This window comes from Protobothrops mucrosquamatus, unplaced genomic scaffold, assembly GCF_001527695.2.
Source record: "Protobothrops mucrosquamatus isolate PMUCROS unplaced genomic scaffold, P.Mucros_1.0 scaffold215, whole genome shotgun sequence".
Taxonomy (NCBI): Eukaryota; Metazoa; Chordata; class Lepidosauria; order Squamata; family Viperidae; genus Protobothrops; species Protobothrops mucrosquamatus.
In genome coordinates this window covers 148846-171761 of record NW_015386569.1, presented here as the reverse complement: position 1 = coordinate 171761, position 22916 = coordinate 148846, and the positions used below count along the sequence as shown (strand labels likewise).

The 22916-nt window shown below is 32.7% G+C and overlaps 1 protein-coding gene across 1 annotated transcript in view; it reads right to left on the bottom strand.

The window, feature by feature from the left end:
- Positions 1-5804: 5804 nt before the first annotated feature.
- Positions 5805-22916, bottom strand: part of RAB11FIP2 (RAB11 family interacting protein 2) — a 27578-nt gene continuing 10466 nt past the window's right edge. The window contains exons 2-6 of the mRNA XM_029283761.1: positions 21999-22441; positions 19886-20351; positions 16344-16346; positions 13853-13898; positions 5805-7337 (exon numbers count right to left, since the gene is read on the bottom strand). Coding sequence (XP_029139594.1) covers positions 7110-7337; positions 13853-13898; positions 16344-16346; positions 19886-20351; positions 21999-22441 — 1186 coding nt within the window. The 3' untranslated portion in view covers positions 5805-7109. The remainder of the gene's footprint in view (positions 7338-13852; positions 13899-16343; positions 16347-19885; positions 20352-21998; positions 22442-22916) is intronic.

The window sequence follows — 22916 nt, the reverse complement described above, 5'->3', positions numbered from 1 at the left end:
GCAAAATGACTGTTCTTCAGTAGCAAAATACTGATCTTAACTGTTCCTATGATTTAGCAGGACGTCCTTTGTGTTTCCTCTATCAGCATGAGCAAGCTGGCTTCCAAACAGCACGTATATTCTATATTATATTCTATATTAAGAGTCTTTATAGCTTTTTGCTATGTCATATAGATACTTATATGTCTATTGTGACATTATTATCTAACTTTAGATATTTATTGTTACATTCTTTTTTATGACTTTTTAAAAATTCTTATTGGCAGATTTTTTTTAAGAAATAGAATAGTATTTCAGAAAAAGGAAATTATGTAAGATCTTTGCCTCAAACCACTGGAAACTATTTTGATTGCCTTGCAATATACTGTCTATGAAAGCCAGAATTTTTCACGTGAATTGTATTGATGATTAGATTCTTAATTGTGCTGCCTTAGTTATAAAATTAATTAAAACTGCGGCTGTTTTAACTACAATGACTACAAACTATTGATAGTTGGTCAAACCCACATCTGGTTGAAGCAGGTTTTTATTTTATATTTAGTGTTGCTGTGGAGTTAGCTCATTGATGATGCCGTAGAGAACAAGGGGAATATTGGTTTCTCTCATGCCATTGTTGGGAACGTTTATATAATGGCATGATACTCATTAAAATGAGACTCTTTGAAGTTACTTCTAAAGGTGTCCTGGGGAGTTAATTTTCAAGGAATTTCTAAGGGAAACCACAGAGATCTGAAAATGAGGCCCACAACACCTTAACAAGGCCAGCAGCAATCATTTAGGCGGAGGTGACATGACACATTGCAATGTTTTTCCTTGTTAAAGCTATTGGCACTATGCGGCAGGCACCTACACGGGGCAACAATAGAGGCAATCTGGTCTGCCACATTCAGCCTATGTCACCAGATTTCATAAGACACTGCCTGCTGATACTGGTGAGTATAATCCCTAAAGGTTTAGAAAAGTGTCCTAGAAATCTCAAAAACTGAGGTGACAGCAGGCTGAAGCAATGCATTTGCCCCAGGCATATGTCTTATGGGCTGTGCCTTAGTTACGAACCCATCTGCTAAACTTCCTACCATCTTGCAATCAGAGTACAATAGTTTTTTAATTAAGCAGAACCATAGTTAAGTACACACAGGTAGGTATCTAAGCTGAGAAAATGAATTCAAACCAGTCTCTGCTAAATGAAAGTGCTCCTGTCTTTGCACAATTGGAAATTGACTAAAAGTCCTTTAAAGTGATCATATTCTTTATTTTTAAAGTAATTAAACTGAAAATCTTATAAGAGTCAGATAATTTGTTTTACTATTCAGAAACATAATAATTGAATGTATATATGTAAAATTGTACAAAACTGCATATATCATTATATGAAGTTTGTGATGCAGTTTTAAAGGTAATTTTGCTGATGACTATATTCTATTTCTAACATACATGCAGTCAATATAAAAATATATTGGAATAAAGTTATTGTATACTAACGAAAAAATAAGTAAATCTTTAATGATAGGTGGATAATCATGGGTTAGAACTGAATTTGTTGTGTTTAGTACTCTACAGCTAAAAGCACATTTTGTAACATACTTACCATTCTGACTGGATAATTTAAAACATGTCTCTTGCATTTTCTGAAGCCTAGAGGGGCAATCAGGCCTTAGAAAGAAATATATTGTACAATTGATCACATAAGCAGTGATGGTAAATATCTCCTCTTCTATAAAGGTGATGTCAGTGAAGGATCAGCCATCTCCCTGCTCAGGCTGGACTCTCTTAGGGATAATTAAAAGCAGGTATATTCCAATTTGTCTCTAGAGAACCAAGTCCCATTTTGTAAAACATCTAGCTGTCTTAGGTTGAGAAAGATTTGTTCACCAGGCTGTGATTGTTGGGAGAACAGCAAGTCCGCCATGTTTGGATTTGACTTCAGCCTGTTCTGCCCACTCCAGACTGTCACAGCCGCCATGCACTGGGAAAGAACATCAAGAGAATATTTCTATGGCCGAGGGAACTGATGCATATCTGGACATCATTAGCATACTGATAATAACATAGCTCAAGCTGTTAGACCTTTCCCAGTGCTTTGATATTGATGTTAAATGCATGGGGGGAGCAGCCCCCTAAGTACTTGGTGTAGACTACACCAAGAAAGATACCAGGTGTTTCTAAAACTACTTTTTTTATTAAGATTGGCTATTGTAACAGAATTTTGCAAGTCAGAATGTGCTTGTCCTTCTATCTTCATGTGAATTTAGGAGTCTGACTGGGATACTTCTGTCGTTCTCCACCCCCCTTCCCCCAAACCTCAATCTGGGCTTCTGTAGTGCTTATTTGCTTGTTGTCTCTCTCCGATCTTCTCCGTCAAGATCAACCTCTTACTCTTTACAGGTATCCCATATATCAGAGGCCACTGGGTTGACCATTCCTTCCCCATAACTGCAGACCATAACCATCTTCTTAGGAAGGAGAAGAGCCACTATAAGGCTTCCTGATCCTCAAAGGTAGTCCAGTAAATTACTATGGTCAATGCTATCAAAAACCAGGAGCAGAAGAGGTGTATCAATTCCATCCAGGTTCCCAAAGGAAAAGTTTGGAGACTAGTCAATATTAATTTAGGATCAAAGGATCCAGAGATGGCATCTTCAGAGAATATTCCACAATCTACTGCTTGACTGTAGGCAACTCCCTTCACACAGAAAGGGATCATCAATCTCATGGATCCAAGTGGTCACTTCCCCATTCACTCCTCACAAAAGCCAGGGATCCAAACTATTTATACATGGCAGATGATCTCACCCTCTCCAATTCCTTGGAGTTCATCCATACAAAGAGGATACCAATAATATGAGAAGGCAGTGCCCTAGTCACCCTAAAAATGTTGGTGAGTCAAGACTGTGGCACTTCTCTGGCAATGAAGTATTGTGCAAACTGATTTTAGTAGCCAGTTGAGATGACTCCTCTCCAAATGAGTCTTAAACTTAAACAAGACTGCAGGACAACTTGCTGATATGATAACAGTGAACCCACTTTATTACTCTTATTAGCTAAGCTATGAGCATGTAACCATGTAACCAGTTCTGTGTTTTGACTTTTTCTACTAAGGCTCCAAACATCATTTCTGGCACATTTGCTAAGAGGGTTCTGTTAATCATGCTGCCAACTAGGATCCACCTTCAAAAAGAGGCTGCTTGGGAACCATTGAGTCCAGTACCCAGCTTTTTTCCTGTTGCAGGGGTTTACCAGGCACTGACCAATTAATTGAAATTTTTAAATCTTATTGCATGAAATGCATTTCATCTATTTATTTGGTATGGCATAGTAAAATGTAGCATATACTGAATATATTAAAATGACGACAACACAAGTGACTGGAGTACACAGTGGTATTTTATTAGTGCTTAACATGCAGCAACCACTGGGACAAAATCTAAAATTTAGGATTACAATTTTGATTTTTAAAAAGTGTTGAAGACTACAAATGCAACAAAACTGCTGGTTCATGCATTTTCACATTCTACACACATAGGCGCAACTTACATAATGACTTTCCATTTTGTGGAGAAAAATCGTAGTTCAATGAAATAGCTGAACTTTTCTCAGTGCAAGACCTGTTTGGGGATTTAATATATGGCTATACAGGTTTATGCATTTTATCACATTAATACATAAAAACTGGAATCATCCATGCTGAATGAATCGGATAGATCATTTATGATAAAGTATATGTAATTGAGATTCTTTTGATACTTGATTTTGAAGATATAGTTGGGCTAACAATCTTTTAGGGTGTGATAATTTACTTAATTTAAATCAATCATAAAATTATTTTTAAAATTTTAAAAAAGATAAAGTGCTGTAGCAGTTGTATACTAAAAACATTTAACAAAAGTAATGAAATCTAGAACTACATTGGACATTCATAAAAAGGAAATCCAGGAAAATACCTCATGTTTAGAATGCATGGGAGGAGAAATAGTTTAATGGAACGAAGTACTGCCTTTTTCTTCCTATCAATGCTGTGGCCTCTACTCCGTTGCTTTGAAATCAGGAGGAAATTAACATAGTGTACTTAAAACATGTTTTTCAAAGACATATATCTGCATTCCTAACAGTCTACAAATGCATAACTTGTGCACTGGCCTTTGGATAGATAGCAATTTTACATTGTTAATAATGTTCAGTGCAGCAATAACTTTTAAATATACATTTAATTTATTTTAAGAATCTGAGCAAAAGAAGGGAAGAAGTCATTAAAATGCTTAACAGAGATTACTGTATTACTCCAATTGAAAAAGTCTTCAAAATACAGAAAGGGCAATGTTTTCATAGCTGGACCATTACAAATAGCCCTTGATTTAAGGCCAACAATAATAGATTAGGTAACTATAATCTATGGATAATTCTATATTCAATGAAAAGTGGTAATTAAGCTGAAATTAATGTTCATGCAAGGTATCACAAAGGTGTGTGAAATATATGCTTTCCCAATATTACCCATCAGGTAATTTCAACAGATGTAATTTGATTTTAAACAATGCTTCAGAATTTATTTTGTATGGAACGTTCTTGGAGGAAGCATTCTATTTTAAATAAATTAATGAATTATATGCTTTGCAGAGAGTAATAAGCTCTGAAAACACATTAATACTGGCTGTGATTTCATCAACATCATATTTAAACAGAATTGCCTTCTATACTGTTAGAGAAATAGACGCAACAATTATGCTTTTAAAGGAAGTCCCTGCTAATTTATATTATAGCTGGTACTTTGTGCTTGCTTCTGTAAAACATTTATAAAAGGAAGCCTTGTACCTCTTTTGAAGTTTCAGTTATTATGTACCTAAACAAATTGATATTTAAGAAGTTGCTCACAAAGCAGTATTTAAATTATATTAATAAATATATAAGCCATTTAATATACAAATTATAAAGAGTTGCTACTATTTATATACATTGCATTGAATATATTTTATGATGCCTTTTAATATACCTGCCTTTTTGTGATTTTTATAAACTATTGTAAATTTAAAGTATCCTTTAATTCACTTTTGTATCAAACGGAAATTAAAAGGAATAGAGAATTTAAGCAAAACAAAAAAAACAAAACCCTTCATAAAACTTAACTTTATTTTAATTCTAAGAATTAAACACTTTACACTCCAGCCTGTTGATATTTTCCATTAAGATTAACCAAGTTAATTTGAAAACTTAAGAAGTTTTAAAAAGTTAAATATTAAAACTTCCAACATATAAAGTGGTTTATACTCAGCTGGTATATTTGAAGAACACATGTAGAAAGGATCTAATGAATTGAATACATTAGAATCTCAGAATAAATGTCAATGGCCCAAGAATTTAAATAATGTAAGTGGAAGTCATTAAATGTGTTACTATGCAACATCTGTAAACTTTCAATCAACAGCTGATTTTTAAAATATATTCTGTACAAACTATGAAAATAAACACCTATTTTAAATGCACAAGTTAATGTTAACAAATAAAGCATATCTTAGGATTTGTACTTAATTTGAATTGTGTAGGAAAAATGTATGCAAAATATCTCCACTTAATAAGTTTTACTTGTTTATTCCAAACCATACTGAAAAATAAACCAAAGTCTAATAATCCAAGTGGGGTCTCTGTTCATGGAACAATACATTGCTTAATGTGGGTAGGGAGAATTAAAAATACAAAGAATTCTTGCTCCTTCTGATAATAGTGCTAACCTAATTTAGTTACAAAAGGATTTTAATCAGTAATACATAATCAAAAACAAAACTTTCTGAATTAAATTTATTAATACTCTGAAAAAGGGAAAATATTTTCCATTCTTCTCCATAGAAATCCTTAATATGTTTGTGTATGAAAAAAAATCTGCATTACACAATCAAGAAGAAAACTGAACAAAAACGTTATTTCATTCTTCCCAACGCTGTATCCTCATGTCTAAGCCTATTTGCACTTCATACTAGCAATCATTCTGCCTGAATTTTTTTTATAAAATAAAGGAATAACTTTTTGATTACAATATAGTAAACAATATTTTCTGTATGGCAATATTTTCCATTAGAATTGCATTTACCACTTTGAAATAGTTAAACAACAATGCACATAAATTTATTTAGTCAGAGACATGCTGAGTCAAATATATCCATTGCTTTTTAATGGAGGACAATATTTGACTCTGACACAGAATAAAGTACTGAAGTAATTGCAATCTATTTTAAAAAATAATTTCCTACATTTGAAAAAACAAGCAAATTAATCTCAATTTCCTGTCTCAAATATTGCAGAACCCAAATGATGCATACGTTTATACATATGTCTATGTGTATACAGACAAACCGCTAAACACACATGTATAGGTTGGCTGACATACTAATATTTAGAATGTTACGTTCCTATCAGCTTTTCCCCCATACTTCTTATAATCTAAAAATGAGGTATTATCCACTAGTTTCTTCTGCTTTATTTCTCTTTTTTTAAATGTGCATATGTGTGCTTAAACCAATGGCATACTGTACCTTAATATATTAAGCTCTTTTCCATCCATATAGATTATGGAATTTGCCATTTGAAAAGCTCTCATTTCTTCAAGAGCACAGATGTAATTATTTCAAATAAGCACTACATTAAGGATCAATACTGTCTACCTTCTCAGGAAAAAATGTATTATCCCCTCATTTACTAGTGATTCCTAAAGTAAATCACATTTTCCTTCATATTAAGAGCTGCAAAACACATTCTGACTATGCACATTCATTCTGGCAGCATGCTGCAACTCCAAAGTGATTAACTGAAGTGCAAAATAAATATTCAAGTATGTATATTAGATGATTACTGTACAGGATATCCAAACTAACCATAATATTTTGAAAATAAAGCATACCTGGATATACATGTCCAAGGTAAAGGAATGTTTTGCAGCAAAAGGAGCTTACATTTTCACCTTATAAAACTCGGAGTTTGTATACAGATTCAAGAACTAATACTAGCTTAAATTTGGAGTCAAATGCTCTCAGGACAAAGCATGAATATGAAATTCACAATATCAAAACACTGCACTAAGCAATCCATCCTTTTAATTAATACCAAGGAGTGTTGGCATTAGCTCAGGTTTTTGTAAATTTGCCAGCTCGCCGAGAAGGTTCATATGGCACTCGCAGAATATTTGGAGTTTCTTCCATTACTCGTACTAAAAGGTTGTCAATGTAGTCCTCAAGTTCACGAATGTGGGTATCTTTTTTCTTCAGTTGTTCTTTGTGTTTCATCAACTCCTGCAAGACCTCTTCATATGTAAGATTATGATATCCTATTGCAGCATCAAAAGGATTTCCATCCTAGAATAAAGATATTTTTTAAGGACAGAACTAGAAGCATGGTCTTAATAGAAAAGTGTGATTCAGAGGCATCACAAAAGTTTCTCCATATAATTCACAATGCGGCATGCATTATAGAAGCACTTTTAAATAAAGAGAAGCAAAGAAATACACTTATGGCAAACACCTCTGCATAAATACTGCAAATACATCAAGACCCATTTCTGTCTTGGATATAACAGGTTTTAAAAATATTGTAACAAACAGCTTACAGGTAGTTCTCACAAGCACATTTGGGACCGGAACATCTGTCATTAACATCATTTTTCAGTGCTATCATAACTTTGTATAGTTGTTAAAGAAAAGTTCATAAATTAAGGATTACTTGTATTTAATCCAGCTTCTCCATATCATCTCATGTAATTTCAACACTGCTCTAACTCTATTATCACAACTCATACTAAATAGCACTGTACATGGTGATGTACAAACTCCATGAATTCATGAATAATTAGAACCCCATTTCTAACGAAATGCAGGGAGCATTTAATAAATGTGTCCTATATGTCATATGGATTGGTAAAAACCAAGAATTCTTATATTACTACCATGTGGAAGCTGCAGATAATATTTCTATATCATAGCCAATTTTAACCATACAATTTCAGAATTATTCACTATATGTGTCTTTCTGTGTATAAATTTCCATGTAAGCAACGCATGAAATTTTATAACTGACACAAACATGAACAATTCAGGAATTTTATTTATTCCTCACTAGAAGTTGTAATGTTGTTTATAAGTAACAGGTGGCAACAACTGTTTCAGACATTTTCTCAAATCAGCTACTAGATTTCAGGAATTATAAGATTTGGTATATTTCTATTTTTTTTCTATCAAAATAGCTATGCAAAAAAAAATCTGTTTAGGTCAAGTTCTGATTTGTATTTATATATCCCATTATACAATTGGTCAATGGTATGGAAAAAACTAGCCCTGATACAAGAAAACAAACAAAAGGAATATATTGTAGTTTCTGCTATCAGTTAAGGATCCTAGGGCAACTGCTATGACTGTGAAGTACTGGAATGATAGGCTGACAGATATATCTTTCTATGTAGATAGAAACTCTTAGCTGCAACATCCTGTAGACCTGGGCCAGAAAAGGAGAAAAGTGAAAGAAGCAGGAACAATTAATTGCCATTCAAGAAAGAATTAGAGGAACAAAGATTAGGCTTGCCCAGCTAGTCACAAGTCCTAGGTATAGTTTATCACTTTAATCTGGCCTTGAAGAACTGATCTCATCCACTCCCTTTGCTTGTATATCTTGCTTTTTTTAAGTTTCTAAACCTGACGACAGGGCCTCTCTCTCTTTCTCTTTTGTTATATGTGAATAGCAAGTTAATTGAAAATTAGGACACAAATACACACACAAAAGCAACAAATAAATAAATAAAACAACCCAAAAAAGTTCTGGGAGAATTCTGCAATTATCAGAATGGTTCAGCTGATTAATTCTGGCAGAACTTCAATAAGAAAGTTGCAGGAAAATATAAATACTAAGGAATTTATAGTACACCATTTTTCCCCTTTCTCACTGTTGATCTGCACCAAAAGCAGGAGCAGATTGTAATTGAGATCTAAGTGAAAAGAGGCCTCCATCTGGGATCCACAGTGCAGTGTTATTAAGTGAACATTTATCTGGACTATTTCCCACTTTCCTGGCAGATGATGATGCAAAGCAACTAGTCTATATTTGAAAAGAACCCAATATGATTAAAATGGATAATAGACATGACTCAAAAACATTTCTTGGTTGCTTCCCAACAGTGAGATAATGCTACATGCTTCTTTTTAATGAATTCAGACTCTATTTTAAGATTTGCTCATATTTATCACTTTCTATATTTAAACAGCAAGTTAGGGCTAATTCACATCCGCAGAAACCACACTATCATTCAATAATCTGCAACTGAATGAATGAAATGTAAAGTATGTGAAGTAAAATCTATAATATAAAAATATTGTTCCTTGCTTATTTATCTGGATGACACTTAATGCATTCAAATCACCAACTAATGTTGAGCTCATCAAATATAACTATCACTGAATCCTTCTGCCTTTTGAAACTATTCACCCTCATAGACAGATACAGACATATAGGTATATATTTAAAATGGCATTTAAAAGTAAGTGAAACATTTAGATGTACACAATTATTTTCTAACATGCAACTGGAAGAACATTTGCAAGATTCCAGATATGTATCTGAAGCATTTAGACTGCTACATGATGAATGAATATGATTGGAAAATGTCCATGCAGTTTGACAAAAAGCAAACATCTCTGACCAAAACACCTTAATGTTTGTTCTATATATCATTATAATCTGACAACATGTTCTAATTCTGTAACCCTAATGAAAGAGTATGCAAATGTCCCTTGTTCCATTTTGGATACCTTATCTGTACAATTTTATACACCAATCTTTGCCTATTCTGGTAATGTAAGGAATGGAATTGTTTATTCAAGACATATCTAAAAATGTTTGAACTGCCTTTCTTTCAGAACTGAATCTTAAAGGATCAAAGGTTTATGGTACTTCTGAAGCATTTTTTGTCTAAGTACATTTTCTAGTTCTAATTGAAAAATGAGAATTCTTGGAAGATTCATATTTCAGTGGGACTAATTGCTCTGTGAGTACACGTTTCTCTTCCAGATTGACCAAAGTAATATCTAAATTTAAGGATAGCAATAAACTATCAATACTGCAATGCAGTTCGTAAAAAATAGAATCTCTGAAATTTGTTTTAAATGGCTCCTGGTCATACATACAGGATTTTAATACATCAAATGCACAATAATTCAGTTTTAACCTCTTTCATTTAAATTACTTCTATTTAAAGTTTGGCACCTATCATATAATTAGAATATGCAGGTGGAAATTTGAAATAAAGCTAATTAGAATGGGTGAGGGAGGCAACATAAATGCTGCAAATCTGTCAAGTGTTAATTTTGTTGAGCTCCTGACCATTAATTGAAAATAAAAAGAGTGCTTTATTTATGCTTATATCTCATTTATGTTTATATCTCTTTTAGCAATCATTTCAGAATAGTGTTTATATCTCCTGCAACTTCACAAATACTTATGACTGGGACATGTTTACAGTATCATAGGCATAGGTTGCAAAATCTAAAAGAAAAGTTGATCCATACTTTTTATTTCTCTGAATTGTATAATAATTCTGTATTTATATATTCATTTGCACTTTTAAAACATATATTCATATTTTAGATAATCAATTTTTTTCATGTTTCCATCTTTGTAACAGTTGGAAGAAATACCATTTTAATTATATACTGCAGATGGTTGAATATATTAAACTTTGTTCATTTCTGATCACTTAGATCAAAACATATGCATAGTTTCAAGTAAAACAACTATATCTATGCAACTAATGTAATGATTGAGATCAATATAATTTTACTATCTTAAATGGAAACACATGTTCAGTAAATAAGGACAAATTAACTAAAAATAAATATTCTATGCCATTTCCCAACAATATTGATATCAAATTCAGTAAAGAATAGGAGAAAAACACCACAGTTTCAAACGAGCAAGCAAGAAGAGAAAATCTGATAATCAAGTATTATTTGGGTACAAACTGATAGCTGCTGCTGGAAAAAGCAAAGATAACATTTGAACTTGGCATTCTTTGATCATGTGTTTATTCTAATAAGGACATTTGTTTTGGGAATATAATTGAAACCACTTTCACATCTCTTGCTTTACTTTTCCATTCTCCTTTTGGCTTTTAATTAGGCTTTCTTTTCAATCGGCTATCTCTCATTCAGTCACAGGTGATAGCACTAACAAAACAAAACAAATATATAAAACACCATTTCCCAGGGGAAAACCACAATGTAAGTCATTGGAAGAATGCTATTTAAATTACTTCAAACCTATTTGTTAAGGCTGCAATATTTGAATTCTTACAATTGTTATGGTTCAAATTTCCTAAAAAATGCCTTCTACACATTGTATTTCCCATAATTTGGACTTCAAGAGTAAAATAGTTCTTCAGAAATTTGTTATATTGTTCTGAATAATGATATAGAAGCACAAAAATAAAAAGCTTTGAAGTACCAGGTAAATAATAACATTTGTTATGCAAGCCTTCTAAAGATAAATGTGGTAGCTCAATGAGTTCAGTTGAGTTCTTCCTAAATAATGCACCAAATCTAATGAACTGATTCTTAAATTAGTGACAGTTTCAACTGAGTCTGGACAAATAGCATTCTCTTTAAACAAGGGAAAACCAACTTTATAGTTATTATAGAACAGGCCATAATATTGCCATGTTTGAACTGAAGAAACAGATCTAGCATTTAAGAGCCTCTTTTTATTTTTCATGATGATTTATAAGGTTTATGAAGTTCATGGGAGTCCATAGGTAAAAACCCTGACCAACTAGTACATGGACACTAAAGATTGTCACTCATGCCCTTATCACTTCCCTTATTGCTACAAACTGCTTTACACGGGGCTGCTCTTAAAAGAGCACAGAAACTTCAACTACCAGTAGTATAAAATGCAGCAAGACTATTTTGTTACAGTCTTGTGACAACATGCTGCGGGAGATATATTGAATACCAGGGTTTTTCTGAGTGCAATTCGGGCTGCTGGTTATTTCTATAAAATCCTATGTATCTCACAGCTTAGGTATCTATATCACCACCTATTCCAAAAATACTGTGTTCTCCAAATGCAAATGAACATAGAATGCCTAGTGAAAGTCCTCACTTATTGTAAAATAACAGAATAATTGAGTTGGAAAGGAGCTTAGAGGTCTTCTAGTCTAACCCCCTGCTCAAGCAGGAGATCCTACACCACTCTGGACAAAGGGCTGTCAAATCTCTTCTTAAAAACCTCCAGTGATCTCACTAATGCTGTTTTGCCTAATTACCACATCACTTAGAGAGGGAAATTCCAGTCTCAATCGGATTGCAAAGTGAGGGCTACTTGCATTCCCCCCCCCAGTAATTCTAAATTACATTTTCTTTTTTCATTCTGGTTTGTCGCTATTGCTCTTTGTGCAGTACTGGGAGTCCTCTATGATTGAGTTTATTTTTAATAAATAAATAAATAAATGTTTCTTGATTATTATCTTGTAATATTTATTAATCAATCTAGAATTCACATTTGGATTAACTTTTCAAAACCACTTAAAAAGACCCATAGGACTTGGATTTAGCAAATAATAATTGAGTATATTATCTTCCAATAAACAAAAAGTAAAAGGATGAAAAAGGATTAGGGAACTTAGGTTCAAAAGTGCTCATGCATTGTCATCTTCCAGTAATTCTGTTACCTTCCAATATATTTCCTTCTTAAAATATATATTCCAATGAATTTAATGAATAAAAGTTCATATTTCCATCAAACATACAAGCCTGTAGGAGGCAGTATTATTATGCATCTTGTCACTCAATTAAACAATATATCCAAGGTGAAAAACAACAGGTAATATAGTTGAGAAGTATGAATCCTTTCAATAAAAATAGAGGCCGAGAGGGGTTAATCTCTTCAGATTAGAAAGCAAGAAACTGGGGAGAAATATACAGCAACATAAATAAAGTTAGATAATTAATTTTTCTTCAACATAGAGTAAGGATAGGCAGCTATGACCCTTGAGCATTTTTTTGTAGCTGCCATAACATCATATACTGCCAATGCCTAAAACCGATAAAGCAATTTATTCCCATTTTATTAAGGCAGGAGATTATTTTAAAAAGTGTATAAACAATCTTAAAAGAAGTTAAAATCTTTCCAAATCAAAGCAAAATGTGATATTTGGTTGTTTCCACTGTCCATTAATGTTCCAACCACCATAACCTTTGCTTCTAGAAAAAAGTGCTGCCTCTAACCAGTAAAAGATTGCCCATCCTAAATAAAAGAAAATAGCACTCTGCCTGTGCATATGACCCACTTACATATTCAAGAAGTGTGAAAAATGGCCTATATTTATATCAGTACAAATTCACATTGTGCATCTTTTTTAAGTTATGCAGTTTAAGTCAATTGTTATTTTCTGTGTACCTAAAGACATTAAGAAAACATGTAAGTATGCATATCAGGTATGGGATTAGATTGCATGATTCTGCTTTTTACCCAATCTTTTAATATATGGTTTGATTCATGAAGCCACTTACCACAGATTCATGAAAAACAGGCTATTTATACCTTTAAATTATTGACCACATATCTATTGTGGGGTAATATATCTCTGTATATCACATGTTAAAAAAATCAACAAAAAAGACAACTTGTTTCTGAATTATCAATTTTAAGAAGGAAATAAATAATCCAGATGGGATTCTGGATTAATTCAGGAAAGAAAATCTGCACATTTGTACTATTAAATTAGGGTTCAATCAGTCTGCTAAAAACAACAAAGTTTTAAACAATTAAGCTTTAAACGGGATATTCCCTCTCAAATATCAAATGGAACATCAATCAAGTAGTTACTTACCATTGTTTTTTGAAATGCTTCAGAGTTTTCAGAATTCACATTAAAACTATGGAAGTAATAAAAATATATATAATATAATAAATATTTAGAAGCATGTAATATCTCAAAATAATGGTTGCTCTTTTCCCATACATCATCCTTCCCCCAGATTTTTGAAAATTAGACACAGAAGATTTTTTTTTCTAAACAGCACTTTCGTTTTAAAAGTTAACATGTGTTAATATTTAACACGTGTAGACAAACAGAAAGTTCGGATTTCTTCGCGAATTGTATGTAATAATAGAGTTCAAACCCTTACAAGCCATTATCAGACCATATGTAAGCTCAAGAAAATGACCATGCATGGTAATAATGTTCTACCATTCTGGTTACAAAACAAACATAAACATGCTCTTCTTTATATAAAGTCATAGTAAGAAGCAGTAAACTATATATACATTATATGCAAATACTACACATTATAGAAAACTATTTGAATGTAGCATTTTAAAATTTCTATTAATGTAAACATATATACTAAGAGTGAATAAGTTGAGGGTTGGTTGACCCTATTCCAACTTTAATGATACTAAAACGCATTGATTCTTATGGGCCCTTCTTTGTCTAGAATAAATGCTACGTGAAAATTGGCTGAAGTAGTTTATACCAGGTTTTCAACGAAAGGATAGCTGTCCTAAAAAAATAATAATGATTGCCCTTTGGAGCTTTGTGTCTATGTAGCAAGAATACAGTTAGGATGGGAATAAGGATATTAGTTTTCCTTCCAGAAGAATTTGTTAAAGTATAATCAGAGAGGAAGAGAAAGTCAGAAGAAAGTAAAATAAAATCTCTTCATAAGTTTAAGGTTATCAGTGCAATGATCCTATAGGTACTGATTCAACAATGTATGAAATAACTGGTTTGCCGTTTTCTCCTTTGAAGAAACAATATTGCGACTTCCGGTTCCGGATCGCGGTGTGTGCAGCCATGCAGAGAGACTCCTCTCTTCGCGGGCTGCTTTCCCTCTGCCGGTAGACCCTTAATCGGGTTGTAAAGTCGCCCTGGAGGGGCAACTACCATTGAGGAGGCCCTCGTCGACTGTGGAAGGACGGCAGCTCCTTCCGCGGTCCGAGATTGCTCCTTAGGGCCGACAGAGAAAAGATCGGCCAGTAAAATGGCCGATCACTTTGCTGCAGTAACCGAAAGTCAGAAGAACATCTAAGCATAAAGAACCACCGTGGTTGATCTGGATGAGACCTTTTTTCCCCTCTCTTAGCCCTTTTCTCTTTTTTTCCTGTAAAAAGCATTTTGGGAATTATTCCCCTTCGAGAGAGCGGCGTTTGTTGTTTATGGACTATTTTTTACTTCTATTCACTTTGGGGTCTTGAAAAATTCTTATTGTTGAATTTCATTACTGGATTTAGTTTATATGTGAAGAATACTATTTTTTCTTGATTTTTTCAATGTCATTTTTGGTGTCTGGGAAGAGATTTTATACTCTACTGAGGACACCCTGTGGAGCAATTTAAAATTGCAACTGTTTTTTTTTGTTTGATGCTGAGGTTGGCTTTGACCTTCAGATCATCATAAAAGGGAAAAGACAAAGAAATTCAACAGCTGTTAAATTTGTGGGGGTCGATACTGGCTAAATGTTATTAAACATAGCCTCCACTAAAAGATAACACGACTGTCTGTAGTTACTATTGAAATGGAGAACTCAATTGTAAACTTATATTGGAAAAAATCTATGAAGCCACTGAGCAAATATGTGTTCAAATAAAAGAGATTACTACAGAAATAAAAAAACAGAAACCCTATTTGGAACTTACAAACCGATCTCCAGACTTCATTTGACTATCCTACAGGCCAAAAAACAATGGCAGTTAAGAAACATCTATTTGTATAATTTTTTTTTAACATTTTTTATAAACTTAGGGGTGATATCTTTGTTGTAGGAGCTGTAAATATTCAGGCTGTTAAAACTATCTGTTCTTGGTTTACAGTATCTCAAGTGGATAGAAGTGAAAACAGAAATTAACTTTCTTCTAAGTACTTCTGGAGGTTTGGAAAGTAGAAACAGTACAGGTATAGCGGACGCAAACCTATGTGAACAGTATTTTAAGAAAAGCAGGTCACAAGAGTAGCAATATGCTTTTATGTGAGTGTTGTTTGCCTTTACATTTTAAGAATATGAATTAATTACCCCAAAATGATCAGGTTTCCAAAATAAAAACATTAGAAAAATATTACAATTATCTTATATATCAATATTACCTAATAGTTATGATTGCCCTTATCTGCCAAATGTATCCCAACTTTTTTCCCAAACACACTTCTGACTTCTGGTGAGACTGCTAAAAGGCAATCTTCCATTTCAGGCTTGAAAACACAAAACTCTAAAGCAAGCCTGAAATAAACTTACACAGTTAAATAGATTCCCCTCCTCCCTCAATGCCCCCCACAAAAAGTTATTAGAAAATCAAGAGCAGGCATATGTGTAAACTGCCTTCACCTACTTGACATTCTTAACCTGCCTAATGTGACCCTCAATCTCCTCAAAAGTGTGGTCTTGTTCCCCCAAATTTTCTTTCCCTGCCTTAAAAAGACTATTTTACATTACACTTCAAGATGATATGCTGTAAGATAAACTAAGTTAAACAAATGTCATAAAACTGTGTCCATTTTAAAAATCAAACCATATTATTAAACAAATATTGAAGATACAATTTATACAGAAACATATACTATATAAAGACTTCATAATAAATAAATATTCAAGAAAACAGGGTGAACAGGAACATTGTGTGCGCTACAGTTCTGGAATTAGTGAATAATTTGAGAAAATTATATAATTGTTATATATATTAAATAAATTATATAAATATAACTGAAATTATGATCTTTTCCAAATCTATTCTACTAAAATTAAGATACTTTATTATTTGCTTTGGTTAAATATAAGTTTCCATTTGCAATTATGTAGTTCATTCAAATATTTATTTTTAATCATTTTTAAATTTTGTATGGTATTGTATTATTGTTTTAAACTGGCTGTAAGCCACCCTGAGTCCTCCGGGAGAAGGGCGGGGTATAAATTTAATAAAATTCAAAATTCAAAAAAATTCAAAAATTTTAGTGAAGTTCTTTTGTAAACAATAATTACCATATGCAACAATGAATAACATTTTTCAAAGAGAGGCAAGGAATATACCCTGGAAACATGGAAAAATAGATCACAAGACAGTAGGCAATGTTAACACTATTTGAAACTTTATGAAAAGGTATTCCAAATTAATGCCTGATATAAAGTAATATGCCTTAACATTAAATTCCATCAGTATTCAGAAACATGAAAATTCACAGATGCAGCAAATAATGTTGCTGAGACTGTCAGACAAAAAGGAAGCAGAAAGATAAAGAAAGCAGATGGAAATTAAGACATTTAATTTTTCCTAAATGTTTTTTTAAAAATGTTTGAAGTGGTAAAATAACTTTTCAAAACATAAGCTATTAATACAGATTACAAGATACAAGTCAAACCACTTTTTTTGTATTACCATAATACAGAACCTTGAACTCTGAACAATATTTAATATGCTAAAAATCACTTATTTGATTTTTCACTAGTGGGAAAAACTTATATTTTCTAAAGTATATTAGCTATTCCTCCATTTAGTTCCTTATTCAAAATCTTTCAATTACTACTCTTTTTTAGAATATATTTCACCATAATCAACATCATCATCACCATCATATACTTTTAAAAAAGCTGAAAATCATAATAATTATAATTATATAAATTATATAATTATAAAATTATAATCACTTTTAAATAAGATATACAGTGGGCTTAAAAGTTTGTGAATACTTTTGAATTTTCAATATTTATACTGGTGATCCACACAGTTGTATAACTGGTTTCTCTTTAGCTATATTGTTCAATTGGGTTCTCTTTATCTGTTAGGATTCCATTCACTACCAAAAAAACCTAAATATCTGATTTCTTTATAACCCAGATGACATTTTGTTGGATCTACTGTAAAACTAGCTTTTTGGAGACTTGTCACTACTTTTTCCAATGCATTAAATGGTTTTCCCAGCATTCGCTATAGACAATGATATCATCTAAGGGAGCCTCACATCATTTCAGTTGATCAGGGAAGATATGGTCCATTAATCTTCAGAAGGTAGGCATCCCTTTCACTTCAACCAATAAAAGAGACTGTCTCATGAAATGGTAGGTTCTCCTTCACTAAAAATCTTCAAGCTGAGGCTGGACAAACATTTGTCTTTAATAGAACCTTTACCAAGCAGAAAGATAGACTAGATCACAGGTGTCTATCCTATGTCCCTGGAAAGGATTTGTTAGACAAAAATGTGAAATCCAGTCAAACATCTGGTTGACTATGCAACCAACATAATAATCTAATTAGACACTTCACTGAGACACATGTTCATATTTTCAAACCTGGCATTCAATCATGCTAGTAACAACCTGTCGCCTTTAACTACTGGACTATTTGTTACCCTGTGTCCAGTGCCTAAGAGCTTGTTAATTATCCAAATTCTCTTTCTCTAGGTCTTGTTAATTACCTGTCTCCTGTCTCAGAGGACCTTGTTAATAACTTTGTACAGTCCCTCTAAAGATGGCCTAACAACACATTAAAATTAAAGATGCTTTTGTTTTAGCACCTGTCAAGTGCTGTAAATTGAGAAATTTTCACATCAGTTTATTAGCCTACTGTAGTGTAGCATAAAAACAAACATTTTTTTATAAAAATGTTGCACACAGAGTTATCTGTATCATGGAAAACCAATATTTTAGTTGACATTTGTTCTTAAATACTGTATGTTCAATGCACAGGACTGCTATGAGAGCTACAGATTAACACCTGGAGAGCTACTATGATGAATACAGCCATTAAGACTACAGTAATGTAAGTGATCAAGGAACTTTAAAGAGAAAACTTTGAAAAGTATAATTGGGATTACAAAACATTAACTTTGTTATTATCGGACAACATGACCTCATGTAGGTTTTTCAAAGAATTAGTCATTTGAGCTATAGATTCTATATCAATGTGTACAAAAAGCCAATTAAGCTATTACTTCTTAAAAAGACTTTCTTTAGAAATAAAAAAATCTCAACAGCAGTAAACTGACTTCAGTATAAATAACATATTATTCTTCAAAAATATATGCAACTTTCTTTTAAGTCAATCTGGAAAGTTCATTAGGTTAGTACACCTAACTTCAATAAATTAGTACAGGTAGTCTTTGATTTACAACCATTTGTTTAGTGACCATTTGAAGTTGTAACAGCACAGAAAAAATGTATTACTTTTCACACTTACACCCACTGCAGCATTTCTGTGGTCATGGTATCAAAATTTGGACGCTTGGCAACTTGCATGTATTTATAACAGTCGCAATGTCGTGGAGTCATGTGATCACCTTTTGCAACCTTCTGACAAGCAAAATCAAGGGGAAGCCAGGTTCATTTAACAGCTGTGTTACTAACTTAAAAATTGTGGCAAGAAATCTTGTAAAATGGGCACACCTCACACCATTACTATTTGGCATCAAGATACCTAAAGGACACACTTAGTCTATAAAGGTTATGCAATGCTTCAGAATCACTTTCAAAAGGGAGATATCTTCTGAGGAAGTTAGTGCATCTCAATCATTTAAAAAACTTGAACACGTAGGTTGGTTCCCCAAACAGAGCTGCATAGACATATTCAGCCTTTGCATAATGGATATACTGAAGCTTTGCTTGATCATTTAAAGCACAAGGGGTCCTTAATTCTTTGCTAGATAATCCTCCATCTTAAGAGTACACTGGCTTTTATATAATAGAATGGCAAAGCTGTTTGTAACAGACAGATTGTTCCACAATGCCTATCTAGGCTAGTTCCTTCACAGCACTGAAGTATCAATCCAGGTCTGTAATATTTATTTTTAAAAATTAAATAATGTTCTCCTTGAATAAAAATAATACATTTTAATAAAAAAGTAAACGTCAACTTCAAGATATCTAACCAGGGAACTTACCTAGACAGCAGCATATTTTTTGGCTTGAGGTTTGTAGTAAAGGGATTAGTGGAATCAAAATCAAAGCTGTCCTGATGACTTTCAGCAAAAATACTGGGTGATTTCAAATCAGAGGAGCCTTCTGATCCTCCGTTACTTAGTCTATCTGATCGTTTGCCTTCTTTCTTTCCAGTTACTCTTTCAAAGAGACTAACCTTCTCCTTTTTCTCTTTCTTATTGTCCTTTTTTATTTCAGGTGGTTTTGAAAATAAGCCCACATTTTGTTCCCATGATAAAGGGTTTTCTTCAAATGGATTCTTCTGTCTTGGCAGTGTGGCAAACTTTTGAGGCAGTGAAGCACTCACATTGGTAAAAGGATCATTTTGAGCTACAAAAGCTGAGTCACTGTCATCAACTGTGCTGTCGGGTTGATTCACTTTAGTGGCATCTGCACTTAATGTCCGCCTGTGTGGAGATTTTATATTTCCTGAAAACAATGTTATTAATATGCAACTGGACTCAAGTGTATAAATAGAAAAGGTACATATAAACACACACATATACATACAAAATATTGTATGACTATTTGCAATAAGTTAAAATAATAAGTTTATTCCAATAACTATTATTCTACAAATATAGACCATAAACATATTAGCTTTGTTGAACAGTTTCAATAAGCCTTTGACCATATAATAAATTCTCCCACTACAATATAATGCTTGTGTTACAATGATCTGAACAAATTGTAATTATTACTCCATTGGGGAGAGTAAATAGTAACTAGCTAATAGGGTTAACACATACTACACTTTTTTGTTTTACCTAGGTCTTTCCAGCTGATTCAAATGTTTAAAATTTTGTTGTTTTTTCACTGTTATTGTTTTTATATTTTAATAACATGTGTGATCCAATCTAAAAAAATTTAATTTAAGGATGGTGTATAATATGAATATACACAGTATGAAAAACGGATTTTGCTTCAAGCTTGAACAAAACAGTCTAAACAGAAACATTCCAACTGAGATGACTATGTTCCACTAGGATAAAACTTAAAACTATTTAGAAGATTTAATCAAAGAAAGCAATGGGAATTCAGCAGAACGCCCTTGCTCTTTGTTTTCCTCCAAAAGTAGTTGAAATATTAACTCACGTTGATTGCTATCTGCCATCCAACCTGTTGCAAAATTGGCCACAATTTAATTTAATTTAAACATTAAAAAATTCCTATAGAAATTCTTTTGGTATCTGAAGAAAAAATTTAAACAATAACCAAAAAATCAGGTTCAAGCACAAGTCCATGTTTTATTTCTATTATTAACAAAATCAAATACAAGTTTTGCACAAATCTAGGAAAAAGCACATGTAGGAACAAAGTGCTTCTCCTAATTCTTGCATGAATAAGAGCAAAATGTAACAGCATGAATACATCCCAGTAATACAACTAAACTCTAGAAGTCATTAAAAGTTGTACTGAAATGTATTCTAAAGTATAGATCACAGCATCATAAGTGCACACAAAGATAACAAATCAAAATAGGACAAGTATTTTCAGTTTTAAATGAAAATACTTATCCTATTTTGATTTGTTATCTTTGTATGTATCTACGGATCTTAATGTCAATTGGATTCAAGACTATACACATTCTGCACCACTCCCTCCAGAAGCTCAATAAATCAGTCCCACCTGCTGTACTGCTAGGCTGCAACATCTGGGAAAAGTCAACTTCAAGAAAACATGTCCCATCACAGCATTCAGAACAGCACAAAACACTCAAAACTGTCAAGGTTTGTTTCAAGCTTGAAACAAAACTCTATTTCAATCATGGAAGACGCAGAATGTCTGTTTCAAGATAAAACCATTGGAAACTTGGAACTTTGGACTTTTGTATATCCCAAACTTATTTTTAAAACAAATTACAGTGAAACGAAACTTAATACAGTAATAATGAAAAATATATACTTATTAAAACAAATTATTGATGAAAAATAATATTCATTTGATTTCCATTGTATCTCAAATTCTTAGCAGCTATATTTTTCTTAGGAATAAGAGCATAAAGATATAGGCTTTGGAATAATTCTACTAGAAGGCCTTTTCAAACAGTTTGCGTCTTAAGAAATCTTTACTTACCACTTTCATCCTCAGAACCAACAGACTCAAGCTGACGTCTGAAGAGGTATGAGTTGCCAATTGTTCCCGATTTAATTTTTTCTGAAGTTATCTGAGGTCCAGTTAGATCAGACATTGAGTGAGCCAAAGAGAGTCGCTGAGGTCCCAAAAGAAAAGGCTTTTTTGGCTTTGATTTTAACTGCAATTCATTGAGGGAACTTATATTGTTAGTTTCTGGGGTATGAGTCCTTGGAATGATTGCAGAAGATGTATCCAGAAATGTTCCATCTGTCTTACGACCTTTCATTTTGTCCTTTAATTTAGCAAAAGGAGATTTGGTTTTATCCTTAACTGACAGGTCAAACATACTTGCCGTCATGTTGTTTCTCATAAACTGAATGTTGACTTTTATCTCACCTCTATCTTTAGTTCGTTTTCCTTGCTTGGACTCTAGATTAAACCATCTTAAAGAAAAGATAGTATGCTGTTAGTTGCACAAGCATGCCTCAGAATTTTATGATGCCATTTCATCTATACTTATGTAAGATTGCAAAAAGTCAATATAGACACATATTATGGAGGTTGCTTTACAATTTTAAATATATTTATTGCAAAAAGTATTCCTTGGTCAAATTTTAGCACAAGTGTGTTAAAAGAATCAAAATGCCTAATTTAATCAGAAGCATGTATAATAAAGCATACAAATATTAATTAAACTTCAAGAAATTGCAGTGGTTAAAACTGTATTAAAGTAAGTTTCAAAACTGAAACTCAAGTAGAGAAACAAAACGCCATTTGGAAGACTTAAAATAAACATTTATTTACAACTTACTCAAAACTGACAATGATGATCTAATGGGAATCCTGTTGATAAGACATTCCTCAGATGGAGAGAACATTGCAAAAAAGATTGTGTCTTGATAGCCAATTTAAGGACTA